The sequence below is a fragment of the Acinonyx jubatus genome, chromosome C1 (genome assembly GCF_027475565.1).
Source record: "Acinonyx jubatus isolate Ajub_Pintada_27869175 chromosome C1, VMU_Ajub_asm_v1.0, whole genome shotgun sequence".
Taxonomy (NCBI): domain Eukaryota; kingdom Metazoa; phylum Chordata; class Mammalia; order Carnivora; family Felidae; genus Acinonyx; species Acinonyx jubatus.
Window position 1 is genome coordinate 201,947,277 of NC_069381.1, and position 12,012 is coordinate 201,959,288.

General features: G+C 45.0%; 1 protein-coding gene across 5 annotated transcripts in view; it reads right to left on the reverse strand.

Annotated features, from left to right (window-relative positions):
- EPHA4 (EPH receptor A4) overlaps positions 1-12,012 on the reverse strand; it is a 149,929-nt gene that overhangs the window by 71,997 nt on the left and 65,920 nt on the right. For 4 of the 5 annotated variants that reach the window (XM_027049599.2, XM_053215849.1, XM_053215847.1 and 1 more), the window contains exon 4: positions 8,538-8,693. The exons of the other annotated variant lie outside the window; for it this stretch is intronic. In XM_027049599.2, the coding sequence (XP_026905400.1) occupies positions 8,538-8,693 (156 nt within the window). The remainder of the gene's footprint in view (positions 1-8,537; positions 8,694-12,012) is intronic. 5 annotated transcript variants of the gene reach the window in all.

Genomic DNA, 12,012 nt, shown 5'->3' on the forward strand with positions numbered 1-12,012 from the left:
ATAGAACCATTTGGATGCACCAACCACTTGTTGCTCCGTGAAACATTCTTGGCTGCAATTCTGCCCCTGCCACTTTTTCTGGAGTGCCTATTCTCACATCGTCCTCTCCAGACACCTTCGTCTTTACTGGGCTCCCGGAGGTTTCGGTTTATTTATTTGAGGACGACTAGTTTATGGCTCAAGTGCTTTAAAAGGAAACTCCCCACTAGTCATAAGGAGGCCACAGTGGGAAAGGCAGAGCGAGGCGCTTTGTTCCGTTTCTTCGAAATTTTGAGCAGTTCGCTTTAAAAGTAGCCAGGCTGTGAATTAATTTACATTTCTTGCGAGCTGGTTTTTCATACTTTAACTTATTTCATCCTCATAGTAAGATCTGACAAAGGGCATCGATCAGCCTCGGCAATCTGATGACCAAACCGAAGATAAGAAAAGTTTCGCAAGTCGCCCAAATGAATACGATCCAAATGCGCAAAGGTACTGTGATCAGAAAGTCTGATTCTGGGGCTATAATGGCCCCTGTCACAAAGATACAAGCAATCCAAGGCGGGGTGGGGTGGGGGGGGGGAAAAAAAAAAGAAAAGAGAAAGCACAACTCTGAGCTTTTTGTGGACCATTCCTCACTTTCTCACTTCCTCCCAGAATCACGTTTCTTCTAGTTGCCTGTCCTTAAGGCTGAAATGTGCTGCCATGACTTCCTAGATGGTGCTCTTGTCTTAGTTGAGTTAACCTCTCTCTCTGGTCCTAACTTCCACTCAAGAGGGCAATTAGGAGTTTCTGTTAAAGGCTTTTCCCCTGGGGTGAGGGGGGCGGGGGCGCAGGGAGAAGGTCACACGAGGGGCGGGGGACAATCATATCGATGCAATGAAACTCTTCTCTGAGTTCATCTTCTGTTGAGCTGTAGATCACGTGTAGAATAAGAGTCAACTATGGGAGGAAAATCAAAATACTGAGAGCAAAGAAGGTATCCAGTTCTCACCCCAGGGGACCTCAGCACAATGTATAATTGACCCTGTTTCATAGAAGCATGCTGGGCACAACCACTGTATGACTTCCGTGACTAGTGTCAAAAATGCGATCCAGAAATGACAGGGCTCGATTGATAACAAGCCACTCTGACTCATTCATGGTGGTGGAAAAATTGCAATAAGCTGGCTAAATGGCATTGGCAGAGATTATTTAAGTCTTTCACTTGGGCATATATCACATCAGTGTTCCTCAAACCTATGCACGTTCCAGTTGAATCCACGTTGTACTAGTAATCCCTATACAATGTCCACATTGGACTGTTGATCTGTATAAAATGAAAAGTAGGCTGGAGGGGAAAGAGAAGGCTAAAACAGCATTGTTTTAAAACACACAGTTCGAGGAGAGGACACTTGATCTTTATTAAATACCCTGAAGCTTTTTCAAATTCTATAAACAGCCCAATGGCAAGTGGTCAGACTGGGATGCATCCATCCTCTTCCAATAAGCACTACTTGGTGATCTTTCCCCCTGGAGCCCTAATTGTCTTTGGACAAGAATCACACTCTTGGCCTCTCCAGAGGTGTTTTTTTTTCTATTGGTAGTCAAAATGCCGAAAGGCAATCAGAAAGGGAGAGGCAAGGATGTGGGTTACTCATTACCGATACCAGACTCTGAACCACTGAGATCTACCCAAATAAGCCAACAGGTTCATTTACCTGTTGAAGACTGCATCCGAATCATCAAAATCTCTTTGATTGTTCTTATCTGTTGGGTATGGTCCGAGGACAGGCATATTAATTGGCTTAACAACTGATTACCGGGCGGCATGACCATATGTTGCGAACTAAAATCCCTGTCACAGAATCTGGCAGCGGGAGAGTTGGTGTCTCAATCTGAGTTTTTGTCCCGTGACAAACGGAATGTAGCATGAAGTTGTACTCTCATTTCACAAATTCGATAAATGACATGAAGCAACAAATTCCCCTGTAAATTTCAGATCCAAGAATTTCCGTAAAAATAGGTTCACAAAAATGATTGATTACATGGCCGATAAACTGGGATATGGTCAGAGATCAACGAACGGATCTCTTGCAACACTTATCAACGAAACTGTAGGAATCTTTGGCTTTTGTTTTCATTCCTACGCCAACAGGTCTTTCACGGCCGCTGACTACACTCTCATTGATCAATTTCATAGAATGTCCCGCCTTGCACCATTATATTGCTAGTTATTGGAAGCCCTAGAGCAAAAAGATATATGCTTTTGGGTGGGGGAAAAAAATGTAGCTTACTTAAAACCGAAGGCTGCCTTTTATGCTATGGTTTATACATCAAAGACTCACGCTAGACATCCCTCCCCAAATCCCTTAGCCAGACTGTTAAGCATGTAAATCTTTGGGGCAGAGAACTGAACCGAACATCAGTGGCACCTTCAAGGGCTTGTTTGAAAATGGATGTGAGATTTCCAAAATTAAAGCACTTAAAAAAAAGGGTCTCTCTTCTCCTGACCTTGGAAACAAGTAAGGACGATGTTATTTTAATTTGCATTTAATTTGCAAGTTTTAACAACACAGTCACACAGCACCACTGGGATCCACATTGGGTTTCCACTGAAAATTGCTCATCATTTCATTATGGTTCATTATGTTGATAACTGTCAGAAGGCATTAGAAGTGAGGGCTTTGAGTAATAGACCTGAAATGGTAATTTTAAAACAATACACTTTCTGGAGGAAATACAGTGGTGCACTACATTCAATTAGAAAAGGCAAATGTAGAAACAAAGTAAGTGATGTTCGCTGTTTGGAGCTAAGCTATTTCAGTTTCTCAATAACCTAAGCCTGCAGACCAGCGTTTTCAAATCAGGACGTTTCGTCATAGACCTTGGGAAATTTGCCCTCATTAGCTCTAAGCTCCTCCAGTATAAATTGTCTTAAAAGCTGCAAATTTGGAGTATTTTAGGCCACGTCTGAGGATCAATCAATCACTCTTTGTTTGTTTGGCACAGCTGACTGAATCATTCAAGGCCGTTGACTTGGAGACAGATTTGTGAAGACCCCTCAAGTTGGCAATCCAAAATCATAATCTCTTATTTCACAGAGTGCTCCAATCAGAAGGCTCTAATAAGTTTCATCCAACAAGTGAAACAAAGAGCACCCCAAAGCACAAGGACAGATTTCCAACTGAAACGTACAGAAAACCATTCTGGTAATGGTGTTCAGAAGTCAAGGTGGCAAAATAACAAATTAGCTTTTCCTTCCCAGATATCCGAAGCCAATTTACTTCTTCTAGAAGGCATTTTTGTCTAGTACATTTTGCAACACAGTAAGGGGTTGGCAAGTCACCTTAAATATGATATAGGTTCGGTCTCCCGGGGAGGGAAAGACCTTTCTCACTATCGTCACTGAACAAGCAACTAAATAACTAAGGTAATCAAAAGTCTTCCTGCACAGGCATGTAGTTGGCTTCTCCCACCACTGCTGACTGTCAGACCACATTCCTGACTACAGAGAAAGGTAAGAGGGAGGTGAAAGAGATCTGGAGGGGAGGGGCTGGTTATCAGTAGAGTTAAATGACATGAATCTCTTTAATAAAAATCACATTCAAATTCCCTCTAAGAAATGATTCACAAGATCAAAATTTCTTCATCAGCTTGAACGGCATCCTTGTGTGTAGACAGGTATGGGAGTCTGTGTTGCTGGCAGTCACAAAAACCCTGTCACCTTTCTTGACTGATACCCGTGTCTGAGGTGAACATTGACATTTCCACTCTGAGGCAGTAACCTGGTGGGGACTGTGGAAGAAAATACAAACAAACAAACAAACAAAGCTCCATGGTGAGTGTATTTGATGATGTAACTCCAAACCAGGTTGGGTTTTCTTCTGGGAGACAAAGGAAGGATTCAATTTCCATCAAGGGAGAATGTCCCCCACCCTTGAAATATCTTCCTAGAGACACCACTGAGCTGGAGAATAGGCCTGACAGTTACAGCCACGGAAAAGAGGGCCTCCTGTCTCCTGCCATCCATCAGGAAGGATCTAAATCCTCACCACCCGCAGATGGTCCACCGACCAGCAGAATCAGCAATAGCTGGGAATTTGTCACAAATGCAGCCTATCAGGCCCGACTTCTCCTGCTAACCCCTAGGTGACTTCCGGGTGCTTCCTACGTGCATTGATATTTAAGAAGCATTTCTTCTAACTCTCAATTCTAACCGGGGTGCGGATTATTTTCTCGAAAATATTCGTGATGCTTCCACGGAAATACAGCCTATCCCACAGGCGGCCATTTATGCTAACCTTAACCACAAGCGCCAAGAGAGGCACTCCTAAAGATAGTGTTTATTGGCCATTTAATCCTTTGAAGTTCTCAAGCAGCGTGCATGGTATGAAGACCTTCTTAGGTGTTTCCTTCTAAATTAGCCGATGCTGCTTGTGTTCACCTGGTCTAATCGTTCTGAGTGAACAAAAACCTGATTTTACAAACCAGTGGAGCAGAGTCTCTCTTTGGCTAGAAGAATGAGGCTCAGATAGTGTGTTTTATTTCTTCATTAGCGTGCCGTCACAGTGAGCGATCACTAAATGCAGGGCTGCATGAGAATGCTGGAGTTAAAGATAGCATAATGAACAAAGAAGGTGCCTGATTATCATGGCTGTCAGCACAAGGGAATTGGCTTTGTCACCTGGCTTAACCAACTGGTAAGAACTGATTAAAGGCTGGAGTCGGTTTGAAAGGATCCCTGATGTTTATGTTCCTTTCTCTCCCCCACATCTTGTCAAAAGAATCCGATAAAGCTGGGGCAGGGTGGGGGGGGGGGGGCGAGGCAAGGGGGAAGGGCTTCATTCTGTGGGTTATTTGAACAGGAGGTTCTTGGAGAAACTCCCACTGTCTTCTCTATTGAAATGCCTACTAAGTGCCGTCCAGGACTTTCTGCGATGGCAAAAATACTCCACAGAGGAGCTGTCCAGTATGGTCACCACTGGCCCCATGTGGCTAGGGAGCCCTTGAAATATGGCACAGCATAAATTGGAAACTGAATTTTAAATTTAAAGAGTCATATGTGCCTAGTGGCTACAGTATGGGATAGTACAGGAAGGGAAAAACCTAAAGTGAGCTGTAAAGTAGAAGAGACTATAATTCTGTTGCTTAATTTACTAGTAAACCTATTAGCAAAATATGGTCACCCCCCCCCCATTATCCTTGTCTCCAAGGAGGTCTTAAGAGTCTTATGTCGTTAATGTTTATTAAATTAAAAGAAAAAAAAAACGCTTAAAAATAAACTCTGTAGAGAAGTGGGCTCAACTTTGTGTTTACAATGCAATTACGGGGGCAGCTTTTGAAAATGCTGATGCCTGAATCTTATCCCCAGAGATTCTGGAGTCTAGTGCAGCCACTGGGCAATTCAACTGCACGGTCAAGTGAGAAAAGCACCATAGAGAGGCAGTCAGACGCGCTGGCAGTGTGGTGTGGACGTGGTTTGGGGGAGGAAGTGACCAGCTGGGGACACAAGAAGGGACCAAACATTTGTTAGATCCCTACCATGTGCCAGACCTTTACAAATATTTTCTTGTTTAATTCTCAAAACAACCCGACAGGCAGATCATGAGAATCCCAGTTGACCGATGGGTAAGCAGCGTCGAGGGGTTGAACAACCTCAGAACTTTGTGGTGTTAACAGCACCGTGCTTCCTCCTAGCTCGAGTCAGAGGGACGCAATAAACTTAGAATAACACAAAGAGCTTGAGTCAGTCAAGTGTAGGCGGAGTACTAAGAGGATGGACCGGAGGGAAAAAGATCACATGTTGCGTCGGTATTTTCATGGGTCTTTTATCAGTGACACAAAAAGCTGCCAGTTTTCCTTCCTTCACGTTATTGAAAGCAATCGCCGACAAATGCAAAAGTTACTTTAGCTCTGAAACTGTTTGATGCCCCCCCAATTGCTAAAACCCATATTTTCTTTTTCTCATTTGGATCCTCAAGATACAGCCAACAATTTATGCCTACGCAAACATAAAATTCCAAGGGCTCGGCTACCACACTTACACACGCGGCAAAGCATTCCAGTAACTCAAGCAGGTGGTGACCTCTGGGGTCTCCCTAAACTGCTCCCACGTAGCAAGGTGCAGTAGTTATGTGATGGGCCCATGGTCCTAGAATGCTGGTGACAGATTGGAATCATGAGACTGAAAATGCCTGGAGGCAAGAGCCAGACCATCTTGCCATCAAAGATGAATTTTATGAGGTTCTTAACACAGTCGGGCTGCAGTCTGGGGAAGGTTCTCTCTGTATGGAAAGACAGACTGCCTGATGCAAGGTGAAGGCAGCCATCACACGGTCTGGCCCCAATACTGCCCTTTGAGTGTTCTGGTGCCCTAAAATCCCACACCCAGGGAACTGTTGGCAGCCAGTGTGGTCAGAGGAGGAGAGTTTACCTGATCCCACAGAGTGGAACACAGGATGAGGATACTCAGGTTGGAAAAGAAAAAGCCTGGGACTTGAGCTTATCAAACATCATGGCCATCTAGAGAAAGTACTTAGTCTAGGGAAGGAACACAAAAAGAAAACGAGGAAGTCTTTGCCCATTTACACTTACACCCAAGGCTGGCCCTCGTATTCTCCTTCCATCAGGAGGGAGTTTGAGTTCGACTCGGGGGTGGGGGGGGTGGGGGGGAGTGGGCAAGAAGAGCCTGCCTGTGATAAGAAAAATATGAGTCTTCTGGTTGTGCAGCTCTATCCCCAAGCTGGGGTGGGGTCCTGGGCTCCTTCTTAACATCTCTGAGCTGGCAATTACGTCGTGTATAAACGGAAAATAATGCCTATTTTATAGATTTGGTTTACTATGAGCCCTGTGATGAGGTGTATTGAAAGTGTCTGATACATTACCTGGGTATCATAAAATGATTCTTCTTGTTTTTTTTGTTTTGTTTTGTTTTGTTTTTTAAGTTTATTTATTTACTTTGAGAGAGAGAAGAGAGGGCAAGCTGGGGAGGGGCAGAGAGAGAGGGAAAGAGAGACAGAATCCCAAGGAGGCTCCACACTGCCAGCGCAGAGCTCAGTGCAGGGCTTGAACTCACAGAACCAGAAGATCATAACCAGAGCTGAAATCCAGAGTCAGATGCTTAACCGACTGAACCACCCAGGCACCCCGTTCTTCTTGTTCTTCTTATTTTTTTTTTTTTTTTTTTTTGAGAGAGAGAGAGAGGAAGCTCACGTGTGTGAGGAGGGGAGGGGCAGAGGGAGAAGGAGAGAGAGAATCTCAAGCAGGCTCCACGTTCAGCCCAGAGCCCGACACTGGATCATGACCTAAGCCGAAAGCAAGTCAGACGTTCAACTGACTGAGCCACTCAGGCACCTCTGTGAAATGGTTCTTACTGCTGTCGTCGTTTATAAAAGAAACTCTGGAGGGTCCGGTAATCTCAGTCCAAATTTAGGATGGATCTGGAATCTCTTCCCACTCCTTTTAAGGCTGATACTTGCCTTAACCAGACAATGGCCTCACAGCCAGAAAATACTTCTATCTGGAGGGATGTTGGCTCCAGGCCAGCCAAGATGGAATTTGTAATAGGGAACCAAACAGTAACAGCCATAAACACAGTAAAAGCTAAAATATACTGAGTAGCGTCACTTTTTGCATTTCTATGCTAACAGGGCCCACAGGACGGTGCTAAATACCAACAACGATGACGGAGGTACTATTTTTAACTCCATTCTACAGATGAGGAACCAGAGACGAAACTTAGGAGACTAAACCGCCAACCTGCTCTTAACTGTGGGGAGGGAGGGATGTTGGAAACAAAGACAGAACATGTGCAAACCCTGCGTGCCTGGCTCTGTCCCTCGACACACTGACTCACGCGGTGGAAGCACCATGAGTGGAACGCCTGGGCCCCCCCGCTGCCTATTCTGGTCAAGGTCACAGCCACGGCAGGGTCTGCGAAGCCCACAGTGCTGGTGGAAGCAATGGCAACACTAGCAGCTCGGTCCACAGAAAGTGGGAGAACAGACTTCCCTGCTCCTCTGCATACCAAGGGGCCAACCCCATCCATTCATTAGCCCGGCATGTATTGAGTGCCTATCATTAAACAGGCGTTTATTAGGACCCGGGCCTAAATGTTATGAACACAAAACTATGAGGAAAGAGGGAAGAAGGGTAATGACAACGCAAGCCATGACCTCAGTGCCCAAACTGAAACCACAGCCCACACGTGATCCCGTCCCCGGAACCCTGCCCGGGACCTGTCTCCCCCGCAGCTGTCAGGCTTCCCCAAGACTCCCGAAGGAGACGGTAGAGCCATGTATAAATTCCAATCTCAGCTCTAATCGCACTGCCGGACAACCCCTGAGAGCTCCATCACTGCTCCAGAAAGTGGCCTGTGGTCAGCTGTGCATTTTGAAGGCGACCCGGACAGCGAGACAGATCCTTCCTTTTCATAAGCATTCCTCCTGCTTTGAGTAACAAAAGATTTCACAGTCGCTCTAACTTGCCCCCTGCCTGGTCATCTTGGGAGAAGACCCAGCCAGGCGGGAACGGCAGCCGTTGGCATCGAAGAAACGAGACAGAAGCACACAACTTACGGGTGCAGGGCATAGAGGCCGCGTCGTTGTCGGCTCTGAAAAAGCCTCGGTCACAGGTGCACGATGTAGCTCCTTCCCAGACAGAGTAGCTGTGGGGCGGGCACTTGGCACAGGTGGCATCCGTGGAGAGGGCCTTGTAATAGCCAATTTTGCAGGCTATGGGAAAGAAGGAAACACACACCAACATAAGCCACCACTAACAGACCAGAGCAAAACGTCACCTCCTTGACCCAGCAGAAGGGGGACGTTTCTGTGAATCGCTAGTGATCACCTGGCTTGAGACGCAGGTAAAGCAACGAAAAACATTAATCGGTTACAGTCATTCTTCAAAGGTCATTACATTCCCGGTCAGGTGGCAAGGAGCCCGACGGGAGACATTTTCTTAAAACCAGCGGAATCGGTCAAATTGCAGCTATGTTTCCCGAGGGCTTCTTGCGTGTAGGTACGCTGCTTACATGCAGGATGGTGTCCAATCCCGATGAACAGCTTGCGCACAAGTACTGTTACCAGCCCTCCCTTGGAAATTTGGGATGCTGGCTTTGAAAAGTCCATTCTTGGTGGCAGACCACGCGACAGGTAAAGGTCAGGGACCAGCTTGGACGCCAAGTGTTCTTTCCCCCAAACCTACGCTCTTGGCTACATGCTACGGAATCTGAGAGCGTGGTCTTGAACCAACAGTCGGAAGCGTATCCAAACGCTCACAGAAAAATTATCGGTGATTATTTCCTAATTACTGGTACAGAGGGAACCAAAGCAAAAGGCCAACAAAGGCAACGAGGCATGAAAGAAAAGAGTTGGTAAGACACGGGTCACGGTTTCAAGGGAAAGTAATGTAAAGTACCGACCGTAGATTCTGGACTATAACATACTAAGATTTTTTTTTTTTAAGATCAGCCGATATTTTATGTTCATTTTCAGATTAATAAAACCCTCTTGTTTTCCCCTCTATTTTTTCAACAGCCCCCTGCCTCCCTATGCTCACACACCCTAAGTGGCTGCTGCAGAGAACATGGGCCATATAGTTCTTTATGCACCTGACATGCTTTCCATGACTTCATCTTCGCAAACATCACACTGACACCAATGGCAGCTTTTCCTAATGTGGAAAATCTCAATAATTCTGGGAAACTTCACAATAAAAAATAATTAATAGGGCCTTGCTCCCCCCCCGCCCCCGTTTCTCCCCTCTGCCCTTCACCATCACCTCCCAAATCTGTCTCCACTTGAAATAAAAATTGACCAACACCATCAGTAGTAAACCCACAGCGACAAGGCCATGAAAAATAAAGTTGTTTCGGGCAACCAGAGGTTTAAAAAAAAAAAAGGTGACAGATACCCACCACCTTTCCAGTACGATTCACTTTCAGTGTTGTCCATTTATCTCGTCCTTAAGATGTTCCTAAACTATCAAAAATACCAGCTGCGAGAAGAACCCATTAGGCATGTGCCATCAGCCTGACCACGAAAGGAGACCGACCACGCCAGAAACCCAGCGGGTTTCACTCGAATGAGGAGACAAAAAAAGACATCCGCAAAACTGCGTGATTCTCTGAGGAGATATGGCCACGTTCCCTTGTCTCATTACTCATCCCTCAAGCATCTGTACGGCTCCCAGTTGGAGTCTATTCCTCCCCTTTGAACAGCCTGTTGGTATTTTCTTAATCATGCTCTGGTAATGGCAAGCGGAAAGGGAGTTTAGCAGAAGCTCCAGAAAGGCACACGGTTATTTCACTATTATTAACTAAAGTTGTTTATGGAATTTCCTTTAACGAGCCAAAACTTTATGATGTGTGGAGCACCGACAATAAAAGTGCTAGGAAATCAATCTCTCCCTTATTTGCTTTCGTCTTTCACTGGACCGGAGAATCTTAGAAAAACAGGTTGCTCCAATGACTGAGATTTATGTGTCTCAAGTTTATACCCATCACATAATTAGGGATGGTTCAATATGCAAGGTGCTTTTTGGTCATGCTTAAGATGGCCCTAGGGTTTCGACTAAAATCGGAAACACCAGCTTGGGGAGAAAGATGCACTGAGGGTCAAGCTTGTCCTTCCCACATCAAACACAGCGAGTCCCTGAACTCAGAAACAAATCCACTGGGTCCTGGGGGTTACTGAGTCACAGCCAACAAAGGCAAGTTGTGGAAACGTGCTGCAGGTTTGGTAGAGCTAGGACTGAGGAGAAGGCATAAATTGCTTTATTTTTCCGCATCTGGATGGTGGATTGAAATTCTCCATGTTCCTGGCGCACCTGGCTGGCTCAGTCAGTTAAGGGTGGGACTTGGGCTCGGGTCATGATCTCGTGGTTTCGTGAGTTCGGGCCCTGCATCAGGTTCTGTGCTGACAGCCTCAGAGCCTGGAGCCTGTTTCTGATTCTCTGTCTCCCACTCTCTCTGCCCCTCCCCTGGTTGTTTTCTCTCTGTCTCTGTCTCTGTCTCTCTCTCTCTTTCTCCCTCTCTCTCTCCCAAAACTAAATAAACATTAAAAAAAATTTTTTTTTAAATTCTCCATGTTCTTGATGATCCTTATGCACCTCCATTTCACCAGGCAGCAAAACCTAAAAACTCACAATGGAGGTGGAAGAGTGACAAGAAAAATTGGCCTATGATTTATTCACCGCAACACAAAAACAGAGCACGTCAAGAAAGTTGTAAGGAAGAGAAAAACAGACTATTGCTATTTCATCAACTTCTATTCTGATCAGACTACTTCCAGTTAAAAAATTAAATTCAGAGTTCACAGAAGTCAAATGAGAGGATGTCTTGAATTTCCTCAAGTTCAAAAATTAATTGTATATTTATGTTAATTTCAGGGAAAAATGAGATCGCAAGTTTATAGTTTGTCTACGTTTCTTTGAAGCTGGTAGGAATGTGTTAGCAAGAGTTAGGTGTATGTGAATTCATTTGTGGAATACGGAGTTTTATACCCATTTGGAAAATTGAAGGCTGTTGTTTTTTAAACGCACTGACTATTTTTACTCTCTTTTCCTCTTGCTTTTACAAGCGCAAGGAAAAATACCACATTGTCATTGTGCTATTCTCGGCCACCCTTGCCGCCCTTAACACATTCCTTTGTCTTCAACTACATTAAGACCATGTTATTAATATTTCAGCATTCTTAGAAAGGCTCTCTCAAAATACAGGAGTGGTTTTTCGTGCATGCGGCCATTGTGCTGCCCACGTTCAAAATGACCTAGTAAATTGATGGTTAGGTACGTTTCCTTGCTCTTGTGGTTCACAGTCGTCTAGCATTTGGTGCATGAATGTGGAAGTAGATCCCATATTTATTCACCACCTATTTGCATTTTAAAAATGTCACTACATCTTTCATTCCAAACAAAATCCCCACGAAAGGTGTATGTGGTCTAACAAGCATTGACATGTGTTGGGATTTTCCTTCATTCTCCCAGAGGTGAGAACTATTCCACTGTATTTTTTTTTTATGGCCGGGGCTTGGGAAGCAAGTTAGGAGTGAG